Source organism: Delphinapterus leucas, chromosome 18 (assembly GCF_059928025.1).
Source record: "Delphinapterus leucas isolate spDelLeu-1000000601 "Yukka" chromosome 18, BTC_Dleu_Yukka2, whole genome shotgun sequence".
In the NCBI taxonomy this organism is placed as follows: Eukaryota; Metazoa; Chordata; class Mammalia; order Artiodactyla; family Monodontidae; genus Delphinapterus; species Delphinapterus leucas.
In genome coordinates this window covers 8,698,528-8,725,491 of record NC_143146.1, presented here as the reverse complement: position 1 = coordinate 8,725,491, position 26,964 = coordinate 8,698,528, and the positions used below count along the sequence as shown (strand labels likewise).

Below are 26,964 nucleotides of genomic sequence, written 5' to 3'. Positions count from 1 at the left end.
AAGCTATTCTTTTAAATTCTCCTGGTTTGAGAATGATGTAACTATGGTGACTTAAGAACTTTTATAATGAAGTGAACATCAATATAATTCAATATAATGAATGAACAAAAATAAGTCAGCTGAAAACCCTGCTGGTCCAACATGCAAGTAATCTTTGTGTTTAAACATCCCAAGCCACTATTTTAATTTTGAATAATGATACTATCTTTTTTATTACTTCTTGCACTATATGTGTGTGTGCGTGTGTGTGTGTGTTTGTGTCTGTATTATTTTATTTGCAGAAAAAACGATCTTTCTTCAGCTTCCCCTACCACCTCTGTAACACTGACCAGGCTTTTAAATGCAATACTCAGCAAGTTAATAGACGGCTAGAACACTAGAATTAAAAAAAAGAAAACTAGATTTCATACCCCCCAAATAACTTTTAAAACCTATGAATACCTTATACATCTTTAGGTGCTATTTGCCATTTGTCATCATAAGATTAAATAATTACAAATTCAATTTCTGACTATAGTTGCAAACACAATTTTGTAAATACTGAACTTTTTAAATTAACTTGTTACATCACTTTTAAATGTATCCAGTGGAATTTGCATACATCATAGGCATGATACCCATTGTCAATTAAAAAAAATATGGACAAGTTCTGCCTTCATTCATTCATTCATTCTATCCTTCATTCAACCAAATGACTGGATAAATAAAATTTTGGGTATCCATGCAATAGAATATTATCTGGCCATTAAAAAGGAACAAAGTATTGGTATATGTGGAAGGTTGGATAAACCTTGAAAACATTATGCTAAGTGAAAGGAAACCATCATAAAAAATCTAAATATTACCTGACTTAATTCATATGAAAATCTAGAATAAGGAAATCTATGGAGACAAAAAAGTAGATTAAGCGTTTGCTTATGGCTGGGAGGGATGAAGGAATAGGTGGGTGACAGATAAAATGCATAATGTTTATTTTTGAAGTGGTGAAATTGTTTCAAAATATGGAGATAACTTCACTGGTCTGTAAATATAGTAAAAATCATAAAACTGTATATTTTAAATGGATGAATTGTATGGTAAATAAATTATATCTCAATTAAGCTGTTTAAAAAGGAAAAAAATATGGACAAGTTCTGCGTTCATATTTGGGAATTTCACATTGTTTTTCTTTCTACTTGAATTTATATTTTAATTTCATTTCCACTGAAGAGTATTATTCTAATCTAAAGAATTTGTGAAAACTGTGAGATTCCATGTACCTGTGGATGAATATGTTGTAGGTTAGCAATGTGGTCAGCAGCACAGAATGTGGAGCTGGGTTTCTTGAGTTCAAGTTTTGCCACTTGCCAGCTGTATGATATTGAGAAAGTTACTGAACTCTCTGTGCCTAAATTTCCTCTTCTGTAAAAGGGAGAAAATATTACTTGTGCCATAGGATTGCTGTGAAGACGAAATCAGTTCACGTAGTATGGAAGTTAAAGAAAACCTGGAACACAATGGCACCAGGTAAACTTTTGTTGTTATTGTTAGACTGAGATAGGGTTCAGCATCCACTTTGCTCCTTTTTAAAAAAAAAAATTTAAAAGAAATGGATTTAAGTGCTCATCAACCTTGTTTCACATAAAGAGAGAGACAACAGTGAAAGGACTTTGGTATGTATTATTGTGCCTCGAATCTGAACTCCTTCCAAGTTACCTGCCAAAGAAATCACAGCGGTCTATCAAGGAAACTATGCAAGATTGACAACTTGACCAGAACCTCTCAGTTTTGTTGAAAGCAAAGAATTGGAAATACCTGGTTTTCAAAATGTCTCTGGAACTTGCGCTATTCACTGTTTCAATTCCTAGGAAATAGACTGCAGAAAGCTTGACTAGCCCTATCGAATAGCTCTTAGAGCCTATTACTCTTTCACTTACGGGCTTCAAATTTAACTCAGTATTCTCAGACAGGATTGGGAATGGAATAAGTTTACCTGCTTCATCTTGACCAATAACATTTCTAATCAGTTTTATTAATGGTGTAATTTACATAGAATACAATTCACCAGTTTTACGTGTACAGTTCCGTGCATTTTGACAAATGTTTTAAGGTTGTATAACCACCACCATCATGATATAGAGCATCTCCGCCACCAAAAATGTTCCCTCATTCCTGTCTCAGTCCATGCCTCCTACAGGTTTCGGGCCTCTTATCTTTCTGTTACTATGTTTTACTTCTAGTATCTGGATGAAAACCTAGGAGTGAGATTGCTGAGTTACACAGTTAGTGTGTGTTTAGCTTTATAAAACACTGCAAATTGGTTTTGAAGCGACCCTACCGCCAGCAATCTCTGAGTGTTTATATCCTCAGCAATACTTGCTATCATCAGTAATCTTTAAATTTTAGCGATTTTATTGGGATGCAGCGGTGCCTCATTGTGGTTTTGATTTGAAGTTATCTGACTCTTCATGGTGTTGAGCATCCTTTCATGTATTTGTTTGCCATGGCCACGTGCTTATTTGCTTTATTGCTTTGCTCAAGAATCTGTTCAGAATTTTTGCTCATTTTTAATCGTCCTTTTCCTTCTTATTATTGGATTGTAAGAGTCTTTATATATTCTAGATTAATCATTTTGTAATGTACTTTTTACATTATCACATTTTTAACTATATTTTTTAAAACCCTGGTGCTACAGATTTTGCTCATCTAATTCATGGAAAAATGCCCTTCGAGTTTCCTAACAGGCAAGGCAAGGGCCGTTGTCAAACCAATTAGCTAAATCACACTTTCTGTCAGAAAAAAAATGTTTGACTTCAATTCTAACAAATAACATCAGTATGGGTCCCTGTGTCAATCCCCTCACATTTGAATTCCAACTTCAAGATAGATAGATAAAGTTCGGATATTTGCCATAAGTTTGTCATCTCTTGGATGAAAAAAAAGTGTCTTCTGTCAATGTTTCTAAAAATTGAGAAAGATGAGAAGCCTTTCTTAGACACTAGTATTCTGAATTGTTCCTTTAGTTTGTGTTCAAAATTCTTCTACCCTGGGCCGATGCACCACAGTAAGATGAGGACTGGTGAGAATAAGGCTTTCCTTTTTCAAGGGGGAGCGTCTTGCCAGGAAGGAGGAGGTAGAAAGGGAGAACATCTCAAGCATTGGGGCATTTAAGCAGGGTAGTTTTGGGAAAGTGTATGTATGCAGGTTGAAGAAATGGGACCTGCTTCCCCTCCGTGCCTGCAGACTCCTGGGAAATTTCATGAACTGGGAATATCCATACCACAGACCTGAAGACCCTTGTTCTAAGCTAATGTGGTTTTTGAGAAATAAAGGCTTAATAGGCAATGGGATGCCAAATATTCCCAGAAAGATAAGTTGTTTCCTTCTGGAAGAGAGTGAGAGTTTCCTAGATGGAGAACGGAGTGATGTCTTTGAGTAGTCAAATGAGGTTCATAACCTGAATTTCTTCTTCTTTTTAATGAGAGATTTTAATGCACCAGGACCATAATTGAAGTATCTCTGTCTCTCTGTATCTCTGCATCTCTCTCTCTGTCTGTCTCTGTCTCTCTCTCTCTCTCTCTATATATATATATTTTCATAGAAGGCGGTGATGGCCTTATAAGTACATATAATACTTTTACCATTATTTAAAATCAGGTATCGTCACATTGTCTTTAAGAATATTTGATTAATGTTCCCCCAGTATGATTTTCTTGGGGACCACCTCAGTCTGTATCAGTGGGAGACCTAATTATTAGAGTATTTAATTAAGAGTTTCTTTCAGGCACCTTTCAAAAAGCAATTTAACATTTAAAAATATTCACCTTATTTATATCTCTTGAACTGAAGAGTGAAGACATTTTGACAGTTGTCAAAAAGACCCAAATAGACCAACCATTACAAAAATTATTTTCATTTATTCAAGCCTTTAAAATAAAATATTCATTTAATAGGATACTCACAGAGGCAATAAAATACATAATTTAATCAGCTTTTCAAACTCATTTAAAAATAGAGAGTTTTCATTTGAAAAAGCTCATCTATTTTTCTTCCCTCTAGCACATTAGGAAAAAAAAAAAAACGCTCACAAGATACCACATTGTATAAGCGAGCCAGATTCTGTTTGACTTACGTATCTGGATCAACAGGGAGGAAAAAGCTGCTTGCTGCAGCTGTTGGCATCCAGGCCCTGGACTTTGGGTGTCTTGAAATTATGATATGAATTCACAGTGTGCCTTTAATGAACCTGCCTGTTTTCCATTTGGTGAGGAAAGTATAGGAGGGACTTGACAGATAGATTGAAAAATCTTCCTTTTGCACTGTTGGAAGCATAGTCTTTGACCCTCCCTAGTAGGAAGATCGGTACCACCTCTCTACTAGCCTTTAAAAAATCCTCAGTTCCTTTTAATATATTTGTCTAATGATGAAAAAATATAGAGGCCTTATTCAATTGTAAATATGAACGTGGTATAAAAAGGCATAAATGCTACAACATTTAAAAGCAGAATCCCTCCCCCTCGGTATTGGAAGAACTAAGTTTAGAGCTGATATTCATGTTCCTGTAATGTTGAGGGGCACCAGCTGGACCTGAACTCACACCAACCAAGTGCAAAAGGCCCTTGGAAACCAACGCATTGGAAAGGGAATGGGTGAGTTAGTGAAAATGTCCGAATAGCAAATGGAACTAGACCACTCTGAACTGAATTAAGGAGGTACCACATCTTGCTGTGGAATGAGGGAAAGGAGATTAAATTAGCCCCGTAATGGAGACACCCAACTGTCGGCCAGCTGCTTCCCTGTTGCCATGAGACTCTGCAGCCATTGGCCAAATCCTCTTTGCTTCCTCCTGTTAGACTGGCTCACAGAATCCCAGGGACTCACTTGGTGATGCTCTTCCCATGTCTGGGCCCTGGGCTTGTCCTCTTCTTCCTGAAACACTGTTTAATACTTACTCACTTCCCGCATGGCCCCCTGACTTCATTCTTACCCGCTACTTCTGCACACCTAATTGACTCTCGTCTTGCATTGCAAGCAAGTTTCTGTTATCTGTGCTTTTCCATGTATTTCCCATGGAATGGAGTTCACCCACTAGAGCAGTCGAGTTTCTGTCAATACTTCTGTCTTTGTGTCTTCCACCACCTCCCTGCTCTATGTTGCCTACTGTGGGAGCTTCGTATGAACCAAATAGCTGTAATAGTAGCCAGTGTCACACAGGCAAGCCTAGAGGAAGTCTCTCTCCAGGGCTTGAAGAGCTGCCAAATTCAAGCCATTTGAAAGAATTCTGTTTTTCCTAAAAAAGTCAAGTGGGCATCATTGGACTCCCACGTCAGAGCAATGCTTATACAAAACCCTTGACGAGTTATGGGCTTGATTCTAATTTGGTTATTAAATTCTCAGTGTTTCTTATGTTGGGTTTAGTCTGAGGTTTGAGGATATTTTGGGGGCATATTCAGAGACAGAATATATATATATATATATATATGTATATATGTATAAATATTTGTCACATTAAGGATTTGGACCACCAGTCACATGGTACCAAAACCAATACATGAATTCAATTCAAACTTAAATTTTCTCCTTAACGTTTTTTCTGCCAAATATCCCATCAAAACAAATAATTAAATATTGTTGTAGCTGATGCGTGTTCTTTAGAATGTTTCCTTTTGGTCCACTGTTGTGTGCTTTTCATCTGGTTGAAATCCTTCATTCTCCTTTTGGAATGATGACTCAGGGACTGGTTCATTGCCTTTGCCCTCTGGAAGTTCCATATTGTTTTTTCTGTAATATTTCTTGTATGCTACATAGACTAGAAAACAATACACAGCAGGTTAAGCAAATTTCATAATAATAAGTTACAAACTTACTTTGGACAGTGATTATAATCTATGTCTCAAAAAGAAGTTGGCATTTTCTGTGGGCTGGAGGCTACTTAGAGAGCGTGATCACCATTCTTAGTTCCATGATCGCTCATGGTAGGAGGGGTGACTGCACTTCAGAAGGACCTAGCACACAGTTAAGGGCTATTTGCTCACCTGATTTCTGCAGGCATCAGCCCTGCAGGTGGTACTCACCAATAACAACAGCAGCAAACGTTTATTCTGTCCCTACTGTCTCCCAGTTATGCACTAGTCCTCAATAATATGCTACAAGCTAAGGGGTGTTGTCAGGACCTTGGTCTACTGGTCTGTGTTGGAGGACTTGAGCTGGAATAACTCTCTCTCAGCCTTCACTCTCTCTTTCCTATGATGGGGGAGCCTTGGCTGATGGGTGATCAGCCTTCCTTTCTTCCATGAAGCTGCTAGTTCCTGGTGACAGCCATTTCTCAGCATATATTTGTGGTCAGCTCACACCTGGACAGACTGGCCTGCAGTTGATGTGTGTATGCGTGTGCTAAATGCACATGTAGGAAGCAGTGGAGAGGGACGGTATTACCAAGCCCATGTGGTCGTTGTTTTGAGCCATATTTTTTAATTAAGCTTTATCTATAATAAAAGTGCTATTTTGTTATCTAAATATCTGATTCTTTTTTCTTCTACTTCTCATCTGGTTCCAAAGTCTACAGGGGAAAAGAAAGTATTATTTATCGGCACCTTCAGTTTCCAATACTTCACACTTAAAATTGGTATAATAATACTGTCTATCTCATAGAGCAATTGTGAGATAAAATGGTAAAGGGCCTAGCACAGCCCTGCGAGAGTAGTAAGTGCTCAGTAAACAGTAACTCTTGTGATGATACACAGCTGAGAGAGACAATAGCCTGCTTCCAAGGTCTTAATATGTCAAGGTCAATATCCCCTTGGTTGGTCTCTGCCCTTCTACTAATATATTAGTTTTGAAGCCACTGAGCTATTGACTCTATTGATTTGAGCTTGTGGTTAATTACAATATCCCAACACTTTTATTATAAACTGTTTTGAGCCAGGAATCCCTCAACTTATCACTGATTTTATTTAACCAAACTATTTATTTCCCTCCCTTCCTTCTTCCCTTCCTTCTTTCCTTTTCTTGTCCCCCAAAGTATTTAGACTTCTAATCCTTACACCAAAATATGTTTCCAGGCATTGCATATCCTTGTTTTCATTCTTGCTGCTAAAACTGTGGGAAAATACAAGAGCAATACTATTGCCCACTTTTCCATTAGCTTACCTACTAATCCCTTTTGAATTAGTTATTTAACTAGTAAATCTATGTAATTGTCCTATCACCAATCTACTTTCTCTGGTTTGGCTAGTAGACACCACTAGTATTATTTGGGAAAATCCCACAGTGTACCAAACTTGGTACATCTCCATCATACAGGTAAACAAGGTAATTAGGCCATGGAGCCCTCCCTCCTGTGCCAGTGATAAGTCAGTGGAAAGTTTCTAATGGGTCCAGAGGGTCCTGTACTGGAAAGGACAACTCTGCTTCGAGAATGACATTCAAGATGATAGCACAGAGAGTGGTTAACTCCTATGGGCCAGTTAAACATCTGTTGGAGCTAAGTGAAAAACCAAACCTCAGCCTATACAAAAGTGTACCTCTGGTCATTGTATCACTTAAGAGTCACATTATTTTTTCATTCACTTTCACTATACAATCCTCATTAAAATGCCACTAAGCTTTAAGAGGAAGTTTCTTTATTAAACCAACCCCCCCAAAAAAATCCCCAGAATTTGAAAATAAAGGTCAAATATGACCAGTCCTTAGAAAACAAAATATATAGAAAAGTTTCAAGTAGGTGAAAGCCAGCAGGTGGCAGGGGCTAATGGATCAAAGCTATATGCTACATTAGAGTGAAATTAAAAATCAAGTTGGCTATTCTTAGTACTTGAAATAAAGAACATGTTTGCTTCAACTATTTCAATTGTATGGTTATTATAAAAAAATATATATATATATACACACATATATGCACATACATACATGTCTTCCAATATAACTTAGCCTGATAAACATCCCTTGTATACTAATTTTCTGATAAATATCCTACATATATACTAAGCATATCAAGATGATGATTTGAGAAAAATGACCAGTTCAGGGTTCCTGGAAGCAGGTAGGAAGGCACACTATAAAATGGTCCTAACAGGTTAATATGCTCCTTAATTACTGAGAAAAAGAAAGTCAGTGGAGAGAATCAACCTCCCTTACTTTTCACTTAAAAATACCCTTTACTAGAACGTTTTGGTAAGATTATAATTTTTTTCATCAGCAGTCGGGAAGTTGTGATAATATTATCGGTGGCCTTTCCCACCTGTTGATTTCACTGCCAGAAAAAGGGAATTAAAAAATGCCATACTAGCAACTCCAGGATTTCTCAAAGAAGCACATCACAATGAAATGTGATGATCAGTGTTCCTTACGTGCTAAGGATATTGCTGCCATGATGAGCTGGAAGATGCTGTAGATGAGTGGGAAGGTGAATATGAGGTTGAGCTCCTCGGTAGTGAAGGAGAGCTGGACGATGGTGGAGCACAGCTGTGTATTCTGCATCCCTGTTTCCAAAGCAACTGTTCGGCACCTGAAAGAAATGTTCCGAGAACCTGTGTTTTCATTGGTTTGTTTGGGGTGTACTTGTTTTGCTTTGTTATTGTATAACATTAAAAGCAGATATGTATGTGTTAGCATATGGTATTTGTCTTTCTCCTTCTGACTTAGTTCACTCTGTATGACAGACATGAAGAACCTAGGGGTAAGACAGGAATAAAGACACAGACCTACTAGAGAATGGACTTGAGGATATGGGGAGGGGGGAAGGGTAAGCTGTGACAAAGCGAGAGAGTGGCATGGACATATATACACTCCCAAATGTAAAATAGATAGCTAGTGGGAAGCAGCCGCACAGCACAGGGAGATCAGCTCGGTGCTTTGTGACCACCTAGAGGGGTGGGATAGGGAGGGTGGGAGGGAGGGAGACGCAAGAGGGAAGAGATATGGGAACATATGTATAACTGATTCACTTTGTTACAAAGCAGAAACTAACACACCAATGTAAAGCAATTATACTCCAATAAAGATGTTTAAAAAAAAAAAAAAAAAGCAGATATGAACGTAGAAAGCTTACCCTTACCAAAGGGGATAGCGGGGGTGCGGGGAGGGATAAATTAGGAGTTTGGGATTAATAGATACACAAACTATATATAAAATAGGTGAAAAGCAAGGGGACCTACTGTCTAGAACAGGAAGCTATATTCAATATCTCGTAATAACCTATAAAGGAAAATAATCTGAAAAATAATATGCATATGTGTATAACGATCACTTTGCTGTACACTTGAATCTAACACAACATTGTCAATTAAGCCTCAATTTAAAAAAATATTTACTCCGGAAAAAAAGCAGATATGAGAACAAGTACATATGTATGTGCGTATACATATATCTGTTTTTAATGTATGTATTTATTCACTATATAGTTTTATTTATATTAAATATGTAACTCATTAACATATTATTAGATAATACATTATAATATAAATAAATGTTTTATCACTTTTTCTCTACATATACATAGATAAAATCTTGCTCTAGTCACCCTTATGATCGTTATGATAATGAGAAAATGGACATAAACCTCTACAAAAGTTAAAAAGCTTTATGTAAACGAAGCCGCTGTTACTGTTTTCTCCTTTTCAAATTAAAAAAATTGGGGATTATAATATTTTCTTGTCCAGAGGAACAAGGAACACCAATTAGCTTATTTTGCCCTCTGAGCAGTGGAAGTATCTGTGTCATCTATTTCTATATGTGCATATATACACAGAGATTATTTATATTATATTTAGTATATGGATAGCATTTATTAATAAGCAATATATCCTTACTAAATACAATATTGATTAAATATTTCTTTATAAAATAAAATTAAATGTTGAATAAATATATACACATTGAAAGCAGATATATATATGTATATGTGTGTGTATATATATATATAATATATATATAAAAATTAAAAAATATATCTGAAAGGAGCAGGCTCATTTATATTAATGTTCCATAAATGGCAGAGGGGGTTCGTGTCACTCTTTTTAATTATGTCCTTGGTAACAGAGCAGAGCACAGAGCAGAGGCTGAGAAAACACTCAAGGGAGAGTATTTGTTATAGTTGTTTTATTGTTAAATTGGTTTTGTTCTTCTGTTTAAATCTTGATCAAAAATCTGCAAGGTGGGCATTACTGGCCCCATTCTACAGATGAGAAAATCAAAGGAAGAGTAAGTGCCTGGCGTGGGGTTCCACCGTGGGTGAGTGGTGGGTCAGCCTGACTCACATCACACCCTTTCCCTTGTCCAGTACCTCTCACCTTGTCCCTGACCTCATACACGTACCAGCTCCGACACCTGCTTTTCTCTCTGCCTATTGATTCTGATGCTCTAGTCGGAGAGGAAAGCCCATACATGCTAAAACAAGTTCTAATATCCAGCACTTTGTGGATCATGAGTGCATCCTGTTTCTGGCCTGAGGAACCCTTGTGGATCACAAGGCCAACCTGGGTGCTTCGGTTGAAGTCACTTTGTTTGGAGAATAAGGACGCGTGACAATGGAAGAGGCCAACTTGCACCTAGGGGGAATGGTCCAGGAGGATCTGAACAGAAACAGAGGCAGTCAGTGTTTCCTTTCTGGGGGACTTGCATAATTTAGGGATGAATGAGTCTGTATAGAATGATGTATTCAGAAATAGGGTAATGTTATTACAGGTGAGAAACTTTGAATCTGCATCAGTATGTACAGCTGTTGTAGGTTGAATTGTATTTTCCCAAATGCATATGCTGAAGTCCTAACCCTCAGTACCTCAGATTGTGCCCTTGTTTGGAAATAGGGTCACTAAAGATACGATTAGTTAAGACAAGGTGATTCAGATGCACCCTAATTCAATATGACTGGTGTCCTTATAAAAAGGGGAAGTTTGGACACAGAGACATGCGCAGAAGGAAGGCAATGTGGAGAGAAATAGCTAGAAGATGGTCATCTACTAGCCAAGGAGAGAGGCTGGAACGGATCCCCTTTATCCCTCCAAAAGGGCCAATCCTGCTGACATTGATTTTGGACATCTAGCCTCCAGAACTGGGAGACACATTTCTGTTGTTTAAGCCACTGTCTGTGGTGCTTTGTTACAGCAGCCCTAGCAAACAAATACAGCAGCTATTACAGAAGCAGATTCCTAGTCTGATTTACCAAAACACCATACCTGTGCCAGGACTGACCAGCTATTCTGGCCAGAAAAAACCCTAGGGAGTAACCGGCCAAGGGAAATAGGGTTCCTATAACCCAGAGTTTGGGCTCAATGATCCAGGCACTCTGGTACAGTACTCCTCCGACCACAGCTATGAGCACAATAAGCAAGACGCCTGTGATGGACCCAACCTGCAAGAAAGACACAAGCAGATGCAGCAATCGTGAGGCAATGCAAATGCAAATATTCTTGTCAGAGAAGAAGCCTAAGCATCTCTTTCTCTCTGGGAAAGTGAGAATAAGTGACCTTTCTGTGTTACCCTTGCCTGACGGCCGCGGTAGACCCACCAGAAATGCTGGGGCTTTTCCCACGGTTTAATCTTTAAGAAGATTAACAGGACCAATTGAGAGTCCGTACTCAGCCTGAAGAAGATGTTCTAGTTGCAAATTATCCTTGTCAGAGAGGAAGAAAACCCACTCCAATAAGAACTAGAAGAGCTGGCTTCCAGATTCAAGTCCTCCTGCCTGCCTTCCTTAGGTCAATCATGAAACCTCTCTGAGTCTTAGATGTTTCATCTGTAATTGAGGATGAAATCTTACCTGAGTCACATTTTATGATTGTTATGATAATGAGAAAATGGAGATAAAATTCTATAAAAGTTAAAAAGGCATGGACAAACAAAACACTGTTATTGCTTTCTCCTTTTCACATTAAAAAAAAATCGGGGATGTTAACATTTTTTTTTCTGGTCCGGAGAAACAGAGGACACCAAGTGCCTTATTTTGCCCCCATGAGAAGTGGAATCTATCCATGTCTATATTTGTCTGTATCATCTATATTGTCTATCTCCATCAGGTGGCTAGAATATAGTTGGTAAAAGGGAATGAATTGTTGCTAATTATGTATATCATCATATATATATATAGTTATATATTATTATTTTTATGTATGTATAAATGTGTATGTAAAATCTACCAATTGCCAGGTACAGAACTGGCCATATAGATACAGGGATAAGAAAGATACGATTTCTTTTCTAAGACAGCTGTCTAGATATATTTTATAATACAAACCCACATAACAGAGATAAAAGCAAAGTGCCGTCAGTGTACAGAGTAGAATAAAACCAAGAGGTAAAGTTTGAATTGGGAATCTCAAAGCGTGGATAGAAACTTGCCCTGTGGTTGTGGTAAGACAATTCCTGTCTTACCCCTAGGTTCAAGGGTGTTCTAGAAGAGTGGGCTGCATGTCTAATAACTTTAAGACCCTCTAGAAGGGGCTTTATAATACAGTGAGAAAAACCAGTTCAGTAGATGGAGAGACCCATCGCTGCAGTGCACACTCTGGGGCACTTGACCATGCTGCCTGTGGCATGGCACACTTACCTTAAGTATGATCTTGGCTTTATCGGGCCATCTGTGATTAACAAACATTCCAATGGAAACAGGAACAATAAGAGCCACCAAAGATATACCTGAAGGTGACAGAGGGCAATTTGATTAACAGAATACAGCACAGGAAAGAGCAAAACAAGAGTAAGCGGCCCCAAAAAACGTTTAGGAGGTAGATCAGGCTCCCTTCCTGAATACACTAAATCATTTAAAAAACAACCCACCCCCCAAACTCTACTTCTTTACCTACTCCAGTAAATAATTCAGTATTTCTGGTGGAAGATTGATAATATTGATGATATAAGTCCTTTCCCTAAATCCTGGATTAATTTTTTTTAGAGTTCTTTATACTGCCAATCAATATCTTTTAGTTTCAGTTTGTCAGAATCTTGGCTTATGTGGCCTTGGGATCTTGATATCCTAGGAAAAATACCTTTTCAAAGTATGTGTGTGTGTGTGTGTGTGTGTGTATTCTTGGGGTGTACAAAGATGATATTTAACATCTGTCTGTTACTTCACGGTAGTAGAAATAAAAGAAAAAAAGTTCAAAATTCTCCAGGCATCCTGTGGCTAATGATTTCCGGTTAAGACTGACTTGGGTGATTCAGATCTGCAGCAGAGAAGTGAAAGAATAGGTTGAAAAAGCATGCTTTAAATTTTCCATGAGATAATATATTTGTCGACCTCTCAAGTAATTATAATTCTTTGCAGGAATGTGCTCACCCAGCCAGATAAAAGAGTCATACTTCAGTTTCTCTGTGTTAAACTTACTGCTGTTCTTGTGACATGTGGTTTGTTTCTCCATGTTATTTAACACTCATTTGTCCGATGGCTGCTTTTATATAATATGGCACCAAACAACTTCTAACTTCTCACAGGCTGTTTCTTTTTCAAACATCCTTTTAAAGTAGTAGGAGAAAGTGGAATTGAATAATGAAATTCTGAGAGTGGTTGTTGTTTGGTATTGGAGTAGATTGAACTAGGACTAGGAAATGGATTCTAGATTCCAGGGCTGTAAATATCAATTTAGAATGAATATAATAGTGATGAAGACATAATGTCTTTGTAGCCTTCTGGCCCTCCTGGGGATATAAGGGTCTGCAATTACTTTTTCCCAGAAATTACTCAATGGGATTAAGTAATAGCTAAGGGTACCAAGAGTAGAAAAAGAAAAAAAAAAATTTAGGGATGAAAGAGTAAGGAGAAAATGGTGGAATAAAGGAAATGAAAAAGGTCACTGATGGATGTGCTGGTTAGAGCCCGCAGAAGAATCCCCTTTGGGTATCCTTACATCCTGCTACTTTGGGAGGAGACTTCCTCCTCTGGGTGTCCAGACTATTCCCTAAATGGATGTTTGTAGGCCTTAAAGGAAAGCCGTCTTGATACAAATTGGTTGCACTGCGGTCGCTTAAATCTGGGTGCCAATACTGTGATTGGAATGTGAGTGCGGCTAGGTTTTGGTAATGTATTTGTCATGTGTTGGATCTGTGCAAAGGCAGCCCAGCCCGTGTTTGGCCCCTCTTTGCTGAGTCTTAATCTCTTGGGGGCAGCCCAAGGCTACCAGATAAACACGCAAGCAGGACCAGTGGCCAAAGATAATGGCAGAATTGCATTTCCCCTCTTGACCAGACGAGACCGGATAAAGATTTTCCGGGACTCAAAGTTGGCTGGGAAAGACACTCTTTGCCCTTCATCCCACTCAGAGTGTGTGACTCCCACCTGGAATTCTTTACTCTCCAGAGGCCTAGAGATTTGTGTTTCTTATTCCCCACGTGCCTGAGCTCTCTGTGGCAAATGCCTGTCCATTGAGACGAGAGAGCATCGCTTACAGTTGCACTGTTTGAACCATAGCTTGGTCTGTAATCAAGGTTACGCGGCAGGTACAGGAGGGAAGAAAGGGACAAAGAAAAAAGAAGAAAAGCGAGTGGGAAACAGAGTCACGGGGTAGAACTTGGAGCCAGACAGACTCGGAGCTGAACCTTATTCACAAACTGTGAGAACCAGGTGAATCATTTAAGCCTCCCAGCCTCAGTTTCCTCGTTTGTGAAGTGGGTAGAATTATGTCTAATGCATGTTGCTGTTGTGAGAATCAGATGGGAAAGTGGATACACGGGTTGTGGTCCTAGACATGCAGGGGATGGAAGAGGTGGCATGGGAGCTTTCTGCAGTGTTTGCAGTGGTACCAGCTGCGCAAGGTGCCTCCTTCCTCCATCCAGATGTCACCATCTGAAGGGGCTCAGGGGGTGTTTATTGAATCATCAGAACATGATGAGCACCGTACGGAAACTGGGCCCAATAGGCTGGCCAACGGAGCAGAGTGGAGAGCAGGCTGAGGCTTATTTCCAGCTCCTTGGTCATCTTGGACAAATTAAGCACATACCCCGAGCCTTACTTAATTGCCTCATTGAAAAGTATCGAAAACATCTTGTGAATTAATCAGGTTGTGTGTTTTCTACATTAAAGGGTAGCAAGAAGGTTAGGTTGGAAAAAGGACAAGGACAAAATGGTGACTAAGCGGAGTTAATACTTTTGTTTTTTCAAACTCTCATTTTAAAACTTTTTATCTTTTCCTCTTCATTTCTCTCCCCTTCTGTTTTCTGTTTTCTTTTCTTTTTGCCCTTTATGCCTCATAGGATGACCTTTTCCTCCTTTCAGGTACTAATGACTCACTTTCTCTTCCTTTCAAAATTTATTCACATTGAAGAAGGTGCTATCAGTCATTCACACTGTAGTTAGAATTTCCCAATATTGCCATGGGGCATTTTCCAGGAGGGAATGACTATCAAGAGGAGACTATTTTAAGGCTTACATTTTTTTCTTCAACAACAAATAATATAGAATTAAAACTCCTCATTCAGCAGACACATTCTATGAGAGGCCTACAGTGCACACCACTCAAGCAAACTGCGCTCTTTTCCTCGAAGGAAGGTGTCCTCCCAGGGAGCAGACTGAGAGTTGAGCAGCATGAGGCACAGGCAGGTGGCTGTACAGGGTCACCCTAAAGCCTGCTTGCAGGAGATGACATCTGATAGGAAGGAGCTCCCTGGGGTCTGTAGAAGGACCACGTGAGGAGAAATCCCACACTGAACAAGGTGTGCCAAAAAGGACCACTTTTCTGTATGTGTGGGGAGGATGTCTAATGGCCATGGTAGGAATAGAGTAGATTCTGTGTGAAAATATTGCAAAACAGATTGTCCCCCATGAGTGTTCCAAAGTTTGTTCTAACTCAGTTGTGTAGACCCGAATCATGTTTTTATCACAGAAACAGTTTTTCTTAGAAATGGAAGCCATCCAGTCCAGCTTCCCATGTCAACAGGAATCCTGTTTACAAACATCTTTCTGAGGCACTGTTCAGTCTTTGCTCACATGTTCCCTTCCACAGGACCCCTGCACCTCTTTGAGGCAGCCCATCAGGGAGACACTGGTCTGCAAGGTCAGCTGAAAAAAGACTGTTTAGCATGTCAAGTAGCTGGCCATTGGTACTGAGGTACTAGTTCACTTACATCTCATCTTTGATGACCGTGGTTCTAGCGGATGCTTGGTTTGGGTAGACCAGGAACTATCTTGTCCTGCCCTTGACCCCATGTTCCACCAATGACTTAACCTCCCACCAATATTTGTTCTCCCAGAAACAGGAAATAAAGCCCTTTGGGACTGGGGGTGACCATCTGGGAGCTGAGTGGAGACAGAGATATAACTTGCACATTTGACTCCCAGGGCCTGGTACACAAGCTGGGCCAGTAGATCAACTTCTGAATCACGACGTGGTTCCCAGTGGAGGGTTATAAATAGTGTGTTTCTCATGGAACTCACTATTTATGTGTGGAGGGTTCTCGTGGCCATTGCTTACTGGGTGCCCTATTTTGAAACCATAAATAGAATGCTTTTTGTATTTGTTCAATATGAGTGTTCCGGAGCACCCTGGACCAGTTGCGCCCTGGGATAAGGGAAGGACAGAGCCTCCTGTGCATCGGCAGCCCCAGCCTCCTCAGGTCCAGATGGCTGTGCACGGGGGTCCATTCCGTCAGCACCTCCCTGGTGATTTCAGTGGAGGACAAAACCAGTTCTCCCACGACGTCAAGCTTTAGAATTCACATTCGGCCAATCCTCATTCAAACGCAGGCGAGACTTGTCCTGAAATCCTAACTGGGCACTAACTACTGCTGGTGCGAGAAGTAAGGTCTAGCTGGGTCTGAGCCTGGCCTGAGGATCTACCCAGGGACAAGCAGAGGGGAGGAGGGCCGGGTTAAGCAATCTCGTGGAGGAATGACTTACCTATTTTATCATAGGGAATTATGATTATCCCAGAGTCGACCCACATTTTGGTATAGATTAAGAGGCACAGCGGCATCATCCCCAGGGCAAGCAGCGTGGAGCATGTGGTCATGCTGATGCTGAAAGGAAACGGGCAGGGTGATACAGCCACCTGGGTTTTCTACGGGAGAGGTGGTTTCATTTTTCGGTGCGTGATTAGAAAGTCCTGCCAAAGACCCTCCGCTGGCAGCACCATCCGGTCCGATGGACAGAAATACACACGTACCCTGGTCTGTGCAGGGCCACACCGGGGGCAAGATGGTGAGATCTGTATTTCGTGTCTTTCTACTTTGTCTTGTGCCACCCCTCCCTCCCCATTGGTTCTCAAGGATCAGAGAAGATACTTTGTGACTGTATAAACTCGTTGTTAAACAAGGTACAAGGTGCTTGGACATGCCACCCTTCGAACCTCCGATCAGAGAACAGCAAACACATTTATACCCGCCAAGACATCAGGGGCTTTGCTGTGTCTGCTCGGGATGAGACGGGCCTCCATGGCCCCTGGAGGAGAATGCACGTCCAAGGGAGGAAGCCTCAATGTCTTTCCTTAAAGCAGACAAATTATTCCCCTAACGCCCGAAGCTTGAGAGAAGGAGAGGAAGCTGACTTCAAAAACCAAGGAAAACATGCAAGCAGGCAGGGTGGGCCTGGGTTCTAGTTCTGCTAAGAAATTTAGCAGATGGTGCCCAGTAGCGCCAGGGTCTGGTAGCGCTCCTCCTGAAGCATCAGTGTTTGAGCGAGTGGACACGGTTGAGCAAGTGGACTTTGGCTTTGGAGTGGAGGGCATGGAGTGATGCTATTTTTAGCACTACTGCAGCGGATGGAGGAGAGGTTTTGGGTAGCGGGTCTTTTGGTCCCTGAAAAGTGCCCTGTGTATGGGGGCATATTCTCTTCCTGGGAAACAGAGCCCTTAAACGGCTGGGCCAGACACTGGCTGGCTTGGAAGCAGGCGTGGCCACGTTTATGGCTATGGGTAATTTACTTGAGTTCCCTTTGCCAGTTTCCTTATCTGTGAAATGAAAAAAATCATAATCATCGCTACCTCATAGGCTGTGAGGACTAAGGGACCCAGTGAGTCCAGTACTTAGAATAACGCAAGGCGCTCATTAGAAGCCAGTTAACTCTAACCCTAACCCTAATCCTATCCAGCCATTGTGTGTGTGTGTATGTCTGTGTTGTGTTTCAGCATAATACAGAATCAGGAAGCTAGAGAGATTTTTCTGAAAGGCCCTTTCTCTAATAGCCGTAGCACTGAGACTATCAGAGTAGTAAGTTCTTAAAGGAATTATATGTGGACTTCAAGGAAATATTAAGTTATTTACAACACCTGCCTCCCCTCCGGAAAAACAACCCAAAACCACAAACCACCCTGCACATTGCTAAGGAAAATAGCTGGAGGTGAGGAAGCTCGTTTCATTGCATCTAACTAAGCAGTTTTGGCAAAATGAAGGATGGGGCGGTGTTTATCAGGGGGCTTGCCTTGCATAATAATCATTTTTTTAAAAACCAGAATGAAGTCGCTTAAGACATGTTTAAAGGATTTAGAAAAAAATACTTGTCTTAGTAGAGCTAAAATTGTGTAACAATAACCAGTGCTGGGGATGTATGTAAAGCATTTCCAAGAAGTTCGATCTGTTATGGTGACACGTTAACTTAATTTAGATATGCAATAGGATGCTAAAGGCAGAGTTCCACACCAGAATAATAAGTTAATTTGTTACGAATAGTGCTTTGTCCCACTTATAAGTAAGATCCTGGAGTTTGATTTTCCCCTCTCTTCCTTTGCCATTCTCTTTTTCATCTTTTATTTAAAGAAATAAATTAGGATGGATTTAAAGTTATCCCCATAATAAAATTACTTTTATTCCAGTGCATCCAATATGCTTTCCAGAGTGGAGATGATGGGATGGGGGTGGAGAAGGGGGCAGTGTTCATTACCTGCATCACAATGAAGAGAAGGCTGACCATTTTTTGTTTTAAACCATGAGAACAACTGTTAGAAGGAAGTCTGTTTCTCCCCTTGTTTTTCTTTCAAATTTCCTTCTGAAAGCTTCAATTCTGTCTCATTGCTAAGACAACTTATGAAGTTGTGTCCTGGCTTGAGTTTGGCAAGAATGGTTTCTTAAAGCCCACGAGAAGCGACAAAACCGGAGTTGGAGAAGGGAGTGGTTTAGATTTAGTGGCCACATTGACCATGAGATGCTGCAGAGAGGCAAGAGGCAAGATGGCCAGAGCCACTCAAAATGAGATGAAAACCAACTCAGATAAACGATTTTAAGGAACAATGTAGGAGAAAAAATTAGCAAGGAAAAATCATTTTACATAAAAAATTTGAAGTTCTACAAAGAGCAAAGATGTCAACAATGGAAACACTATACCCTGCATTTATATTGGAATAAGAGAAAACATCAGAAAAAAATCTCTTGGTTTAAATTCTTTCCTTAGTCCTGTTCATTGCCAGGGAGAATTGTTTTCCTTCTTTTTTCTTTTTGGAAGCAATAAATGAGAATTCAGTGAATGTTGAGGAATTTGGTGAAGTCCGTGATAAGGAATGCAAAGATTATAATCATATTAGAAGTGAAACACCAAGTTTGAAAGATCAAAAGAAGTGTATACAGGTGGGGCTAGAAGGCGGAGACATGATGATTGATAGAAATAGTGTTGAACAGAGGTTAAGAGTCCGGACAGGGCTAAGTGAATAGGTCTGGATTCCGATTCTGACTCTCACGTGTACTGACTATGACCTCTGTCAAGGATAGGAGCCTTAATTTTATCATCTATTAAAGGCAGAAAATAATAGTGCTAACCTCAGAGGATTAGTTTGAGGATTAAAATACACCTAGAGGACTTATACGGTGAGTGGCCCCTAACAGTGTCCACTAAATGTTAGCTAGTAAATAAAAAGAAATGCTGCAGAGCAAAACAAAGCTTGGTTCCTCTGAGGGAAAATAAAGGGGAATTCAAATAGTGTTGGATTAATTCTTAGATCAGAGAGGAGCTGGACATTTGTGTCATTGAAATGGGAAGAACTGCTTTGAATTTGTGATAAGCCAGAGGGTCAGGGATTTCGAACAACTAAAATAACAGTGAACACAAAGTTGGAAGATGAAAAATATAACAACATTCGGCAAAAGAACAAAGGTTGTAGTAGGAAAACTTAGAAACTCTTAAATCTAGAAAATAATCAAAGGGAGTGTAGACAGTGCATAGCAGTGAAGGAACTGGGGGAAACTGAAGAAAGGATGCATAGGCAGGGATTCCCCAAAGAAGAAGTCAGAGAAAGGATAATGGGTTCCATATATAAGCGATATCATATGATACTCGTCTTTCAGTGTCTGACTTACTTCGCTCAGTATGACAATCTCCAGAAAGGATTCAAATGAACTTATTTATAAAAAAGAAGTAGAGTCATGGATGTAGAAAACAAACTTAGGGTTACCAGGGGTTAAGAGGTTGGGGAGGGATAAATTGGAAGATTGGGACTGACATATCCACACGAGTATATATAAAATAGGTAACTAATAGGGACCTACTGTGTAGTACAGGGAACTCCACTCAATACTCTGTATGGGAAGAGAATCCAAAGAAAAAGAAGTGGATATATGTGTATGTATAACTGATTCACTTTGCTGTACACCTGAAACTAACACAACATTGTAAATCAACTCTACTCCAACAAAAATTTAAAAAAATAAAGAAAGGAAAATCCTTGTGTGGTGTGACCGAGGCCATTGCTAAAGAAAGGAAAGATTAAAAAATGGGGAGTCTTTGGGTATACAGAAGACACAAGGGGGTGGAAGTCTCTGTGTTTGTTCCCCAAACTGTGGGCCACCAGCAAATTCACCTGAGAGCACCACCTTCATTTCTCCCTGGGACATTTTGTTCATAATGCGCCCACGGCAGAGCTAGAATAGGTGAAAATACTTGTTCACGGATCAGATTCCCACAACTTTCTAGGCTGGAGTGGTCTAAGAAGGAGCTGAAATATTACTTGCTGTATTACAATGAGCAAGGATTCCATTAGTAAGGTCTGCTTTTTTTGCTATTTGTGTGTGTGTGTGTGTGTGTGTGTGTGTGTGTGTGTTTGTGTTGAAGTCACCAGAGACTGCAGAATGCAATGGTTTCCCAGGTTTGGGAAGAGATGACAGCGTGAAGGGGAGATGATTCGGTTTCTCCCAGGAACCACATCCAGGAAGTTAAAGCCAGATGGAGTTGTTTTGCCGGTGTTATATGGTATCTGCTCAACTAGTGCAGATTCAAGTGGAACTAGAATTCAACTAGAGTTCAAGTGGAAATGGAGGAGGTAAAGTTCCAAGAGGACAGGATCGGAAATATAGAGGGTAGATAGAATTGTATCTACATAAATGATCATGAGACTTTAGTTATCCACTGCTCACTCCAGAAGAAGAAAAAGTGTTGGAAAACTGTTTCCCGATAGCTGAGGTGTCACTTTCTTAATTTGCTCTGAAGAAATATTTCAACAGTTTTTCCTCTAACATGTGCAATGCATAAGGTCATCATCTTCCTAGAGGCATAATTTAACGTCCTTTCAGTGATCATGGGTTATCGTTATTACGTGTTCCACTAAAATGTGGTGATGTCTTCTGGGTGATATGCTTACAGAGCTGTTTGTCCCTAAAATAGTGATGCAGAGCTGCTGTGCTTTCTGACTTAGCTTCTTCGCTTTGGAGGCATTTTGATCTTTTCCTTTGCAGTCATGCTTTTGGGGCCACTGGCTGCTGTGGGACATAGGCCTGCCCCTTCTAACAATTTGCTCCACCCTACTTCTTGTTTTTCATCCTCTGTGCTGGGAAAAAGTTTTAGAGCTTTACAATCGGGAGAGTAAGTGGGTGCTGTGTGAGGAACGTCTATGAGATGAAGAATGATTTACTTTGTGTGTGCAGAGTCTTTCACTGGGTCTTGTTTGAGTTCCGGATAGGTGAAGTTGCTAGAGAGGTGATGACTGCACTGGATGTGTGCTGGTGTTGTTTACAAGACAAGGGAGATCTGTGGAGTGCACACTTTCTAGAATGAAAATTAACAATATTCAATGCCACGTGTCCCATTAGAGGACTTGCTGAAGGATTCACCTATACTGATTCAGCTGGGGGTTTTCCACCAAGGTTTCAAATTCTAATTCTGGTTCTTATGTCTTACAGGAATTGTTATGCGAGGGAGATAAGATTACATAATCATCTCCTGTTTACAGAGAAATAAGATTTCCTTAAAACCCCAGGAAAGTGTAACTTAGAGTTTTTAGGTTAGGTTTTTACAGTTTCAGCCCCCAGAAGGGAATCTGCCCCAGTAGCTGCTCAACTCAGCATCACACACACTTTTCTGTCTTACAGAATGATGACACGTGTGGCATTTCGTGGAGGCACAAGACTCTTCTGTTTTCTTAAAAAGTTACAAATATTATGTAAAAGATGTTTGGTGGCAAAGTCCTGTATTCAGTTCAGTTCACTCCCCTCAACTTGCCTGTAGAATTCTCACCTCTGTGCCTTCACCCAGGTCACACCAAGTTGAAATCTAGCAAGGCCTTATCGCTATAGGGTGGTTCACAGATTAACTAAACCTGAAGCGCACTTGCCATCCTTTGCTCCTCACAAGACTTTCCTTAGAAAAAAAATCTATTGCAAGGAAGAGATGGTATTTCCTTATGGGAGAGAGATGTCACATGAAGGTATATCGTTTGTATGGCTTTTCTAAAGCTTCTGGAGAAATCCTCACCAGCCGGGCTCAGGTGGCAGGCTTCCAGTTGCCCACTAGGCACTGGATCAACCTGGAATCCAGTCTGACATTTTTACACATGAGCTTCTTGCTTCTGACTGTTATAACGTGATGCACAGAGCCCATTGCCTACTGTACAGTATTTAATAAGCACTCGTTACACTGACACCTGGCAGGTTTGCAGAAAGGCATACCTTTCACAGGAAATGAGGAATGGTGAGGGAAGGAAAGAAACATTTGTCTATTCAACTTGCAGCGTTAAAATTCCTGGTGTCCTTGCATTACTGCTTTGTCTTATTCCTATTCGTTTTTTTTTTTTTTTTTTCCAGTGCTAGTTCAGACTGGCATAGGATGAATTGGGCAAGCACTGCAATTTAGATTACTCTGTGGGAAGCAGAGAAACCATTTTCTGTTTATTTTATAGGAAGGTAAGCATAATTTTAAAAAAGCTGTTGTAGAGGTTTTCTTTTTTCTTTCTTTCTTTATTTTTTTTTGTTTAATGCCAGTAGAAGTGAAGCAAATGTACAAAATCTTTCTTACACCTTAGACCAAGAAAAAGCTTGTCCAAAAAACTGGCTGTGCTTGGCCATTGTCTCATCCTAGGGTCTAACTTTTAATGAACAACTTAGTTTCACGATTGCATTCAAAGCTCCTGATCACCACAAAGAAAGTGTTTCTTGTTTTTCTTTTTTTCTGATACCAACAAGGAAAACTTTCTCAGCTGCAGCTTGTGGCTTGGAAAGGATTTCTTTTTCTGAAAAACTTTGACTCTTTTCCCAAAGAGAAACAGCAATTATACAACTCCTTGTTAACTGAGTTAGATTTTAAAACACAAACACAAAATAGAACCCCTAAATTCGCAGAGCTAAGGAGCTGCATAGGAAGGCGAGTCAAGGCGTTTCGTCTCCTGTTTCAGTTCTTAGCTGGACCCTAGATCAATGGCAGATCAGACGGCCATTCACAATGCCATAGGCTTCTGAGAAGATTAATTCAATGTGATTGCAGTACTGGGAGGTTTAGATATCTTACCTCAGGTCCATGTCGCCATCAACCCAATAGGCCAAGATGTTGGAGGTGGTTCCTCCCGGACAGCATCCCATGATGAGCACCACTACAGCTTGGATGGGGAGGATGTCAAAGGTCACTGAGAGGATGAATCCTGTGAGGGGCATGATTCCAAACTGACAGAGGAAGCCAACACATATGCCCCATGGCCGCTTTATGTGCCCTAGGAATTTCTTGATTTCCACATTGCATCCCATGGAGAACATCACCAGAGACAACAGGATGGTTAAGACCGTGCTCAGGACCACACTTAGAGTGGTGTTGAAATCATCCTCTGGCACCACACAGGACGCGCCATCGCAAACTGTTGCGTTGGCCAAACAGACCGTTGAATGATTCATTGCTGGCTTTTCTGCTCAACTTCTCACAGGAGTCCACAGAAGCGCTTGTCCTCTACTCCTCACTAGATGAGTACGGTCTACTCCAACTGCATCAAACTCTTAAACCCTTTTTAAACATATGTCACCTGGTGTCTCCTTCAAAAGCCACCTCAGAGAGGCAATAAAAAACAATAAATGCTAGTATGTCAGTTTCGAGAGGTAACCTTACAACACAGCACAAATTATGAATCATAAAAGTCCTGCCAAATTATTGGTCCAGACAGAGAATTCTAATTAATCATTTATTGACATGATAATGAACTGTGCCATATAAAAAGAGCTGTGTTAATGTTTAATGCTGGGAAGCTTTGTTCAATAATCTCAGTTAAATGACGCTTAAAATCCACTCAGACTGTTACAGAACATTGTAGGGGTAAAGCCGCAGGAAAGCATCTCCTTGCAGTGGGGGCGATTGGGTCCTGAGAAGGCCAGTGCCTTGTGACAAATCAAATTGCCGATTAGTATCAGACTCTGAGCTGGAACCCAGACCATCAGTTTCCTCCCCTACTAGTTTTCCTACTGTATTATTCTGTCTGGGTGTATTGGTCTATAGTGTGCATAAAGAATATTTACGTTTGAGAAACTTGTAGGGTTTTGATGCAAACCTATGGGAGAGTAGCATGCAGGAGGGTAGGATGCTTTCTGTACTGTCTGGTGGGAAGGCGGCCAGGAAAGCCCCCCTCAGTTACTTACACACACAATTATGTATGTGTTGCCATGGTAACAAAGTGCTGCATAGCAAGAGACAATACAATTATTTGGAGGGATGAACCTCAGAGGATTAGGTCAAAGTGATGGGAGCTCTTTGTGCTTGACATCAGGAATGGAAATTAGAAATTTTTTTTGCGGGGGGGCGGGAATCTGAGGTTCCAAGGGAGGTTGATTTCTGTGCATGTCAAATGGTCAAACGTATTATGAGCAGAAAGCTGTCCTCAGCATATAGGGAAGATAAAAAAGAAGTAGAGGAGAGATTCTTCCTATTCTTAGGAGTTTATAATCCAATTTTTGGGTCAGGATGTGGCATAAGAATAAAATTGAATATTTGGGGCTTCCCTGGTGGCGCAGTGGTTGAGAGTCCGCCTGCCGATGCAGGGGACACGGGTTCGTGCCCCAGTCCGGGAAGATCCCACATGCCGCGGAGCGGCTGGGCCCGTGAGCCATGGCCGCTGGGCCTGTGCGTCCGGAGCCTGTGCTCTGCAACGGGAGAGGCCGCAGCAGTTAGAGGCCCGCGTACCGCAAAAAAACAAAACAAAACAAAACAAAACAAATTGAATATTTGGATCATGATTCACGATTTATTGGACAAATTCTAATTTATTATTCAATTTAATCACCTTAAATAGGGTTAGCATCCCCATTTTACAGATGAGGACTTGAGAGCCTAGGAAATGAAGCGCTTTATTCAAGGTTACCCAGCAGATAACTGGAAATACTGGAACTCAGTTTGGCTTGGAGGCGATTGAGAGAAATACCTTAGAAAGGAGCTGCTCCAAACTCAGCGTGCCCACAACTCCCGGGTGGGTCTTGTTAAAAGGCAGATTCTGAATCTGGAAGTCTGGGGTGGGCCTCAGGCATCCACGTTTCTGACAAGCTCACAGGTCACGGTCATGATGCTGACCCAGGGACCACACTGGTCTCAGGATACTGACATCAGGGTGACCCTAACTGCACCCAAGCTGGTAAAAATTGAATTTACTGGTCACTTACTTACTGAAGAACTTCCTGAAAACAGCGTTTACAGAGCAACTTGATTCCATAACTTGAATGAACATGAGCTATGGGCAGCAGGGGGGCCACCAAGCAAAGGAGCCAATTGAGCCAAAAGCCTCAGCCCCTGGGGTCCCTGACGATGGCCTCTTCATCTTGGATTGAGCTGCTGGGAAAACCTTGAGCCCCGTCCTCAAAGGGTGACAGTGACTCACGCTCACTGCTGGTGCAGCCCCCTGTCCCAGGAGCGCTCTTCCTCAGCTGCCTTCCCTGCATGGGTGGGCTGCCATCAGCTCTGCCTGACTGCTTGCTAGGTCCTGGAGATCCTCTGTCTCTCCCATCACCCTTCTCACTCCCACAGCTAAATGATTAGCTAGCTCGTTCCTGTCAGGGCTCCCTTCCCACTCCTAGGCGTGGAGTGGCTTGGCCCTGCCCTGCTGGCTGGCTCCAAGCATCTCCTGATCTCTGACCCACTTCTCGGCTCACGTGCCAGCCAGCCAAGGGCGCATGAGCTGAACGCGCCCCCTGCCGCTGCACCTTGGCACCTGCTGTGCTGGCTCTTCTCCAGCCAAGCTGGGGGGCGGTGAGGGGCAGCCTGGTGCAGAGCTGCAGAATTATGCACTTGACACATACATACCCAGGGTCCGTCAGCTGTCCAAGCAGCTGCCCTACTCTGACCTCCAGCATCACCCGAGAGTCTGAAAGCTAGCCCAGGCCCTGCCCGCAAACAGCCTGTTTTACTTCACTGGGTCTGGTCTGGAAAGGGAAATTGGGGTCCTGTCGGGTGGGGTGAAGGATTAGGAATTTTCCCGGGAGGGGCTTCATGTTCTGGCCGTGCCTGGAGTTGCCAGGTGAAAGCCTACTGAGCCTCTGGTCCGCAGGAGAGAAAGTGAAGGGAGAGAGAGAGGGTAGGATCAGAACAAAGCTCTGCTCAAATTTCAGACGACTTGCTAAGGAGATTTGAGGCTCCCAGGGGCAGAATGCTTTGCATATAGACAACTTGCAAATGAGCAGTCTGTTTGACTAGACAGAGTGCTACAGTTCTGGTTAAAACAAATGTGCCAATGCATTTCTAATTTTCACATTGTTTTTGCATAAATTTGCACATTAAGGCTCGAGAGGCCTTCTATTCAAGTATCGGAGAGATTCACAATTAATTAATACCCTGAACTTCAGCTGCATTCAAATTCAGGCATCAGACCAGGATGAACAGGAAAGATCTAAATATGAAAAAAAAAA

At 41.1% G+C, this 26,964-nt stretch overlaps 1 protein-coding gene across 1 annotated transcript; it reads right to left on the bottom strand.

Annotated features, from left to right (window-relative positions):
* Positions 1-5,512: 5,512 nt before the first annotated feature.
* On the bottom strand, positions 5,513-24,034 carry SLC10A2 (solute carrier family 10 member 2). The gene is made up of 6 exons (XM_022576657.2): positions 23,603-24,034; positions 16,805-16,923; positions 12,524-12,612; positions 11,154-11,329; positions 8,328-8,485; positions 5,513-5,788 (listed from the first exon to the last, which is right to left on the bottom strand). The coding sequence occupies exons 1-6, from the start codon at positions 23,977-23,979 to the stop codon at positions 5,631-5,633; spliced, it is 1,077 nt and encodes a 358-aa protein (XP_022432365.1). The 5' UTR covers positions 23,980-24,034; the 3' UTR covers positions 5,513-5,630.
* Positions 24,035-26,964: the final 2,930 nt, after the last annotated feature.

What these genes read in the sequence shown, in the direction of transcription:
- SLC10A2 (XM_022576657.2), bottom strand. Translation starts at nt 23,979, where the DNA reads ATGAATCATTCAACGGTCTGTTTGGCCAACGCAACAGTTTGCGATGGC. An exon ending in AATTCCCTATGATAAAATAG is followed by an intron (nt 12,613 to 16,804) that starts GTAAGTCATTCC and finishes TGTCACCTTCAG; the next exon opens with GTATATCTTTGGTGGCTCTT. An exon ending in GGCAGCAATATCCTTAGCAC is followed by an intron (nt 5,789 to 8,327) that starts GTAAGGAACACT and finishes ATTGTTTTCTAG; the next exon opens with TCTATGTAGCATACAAGAAA.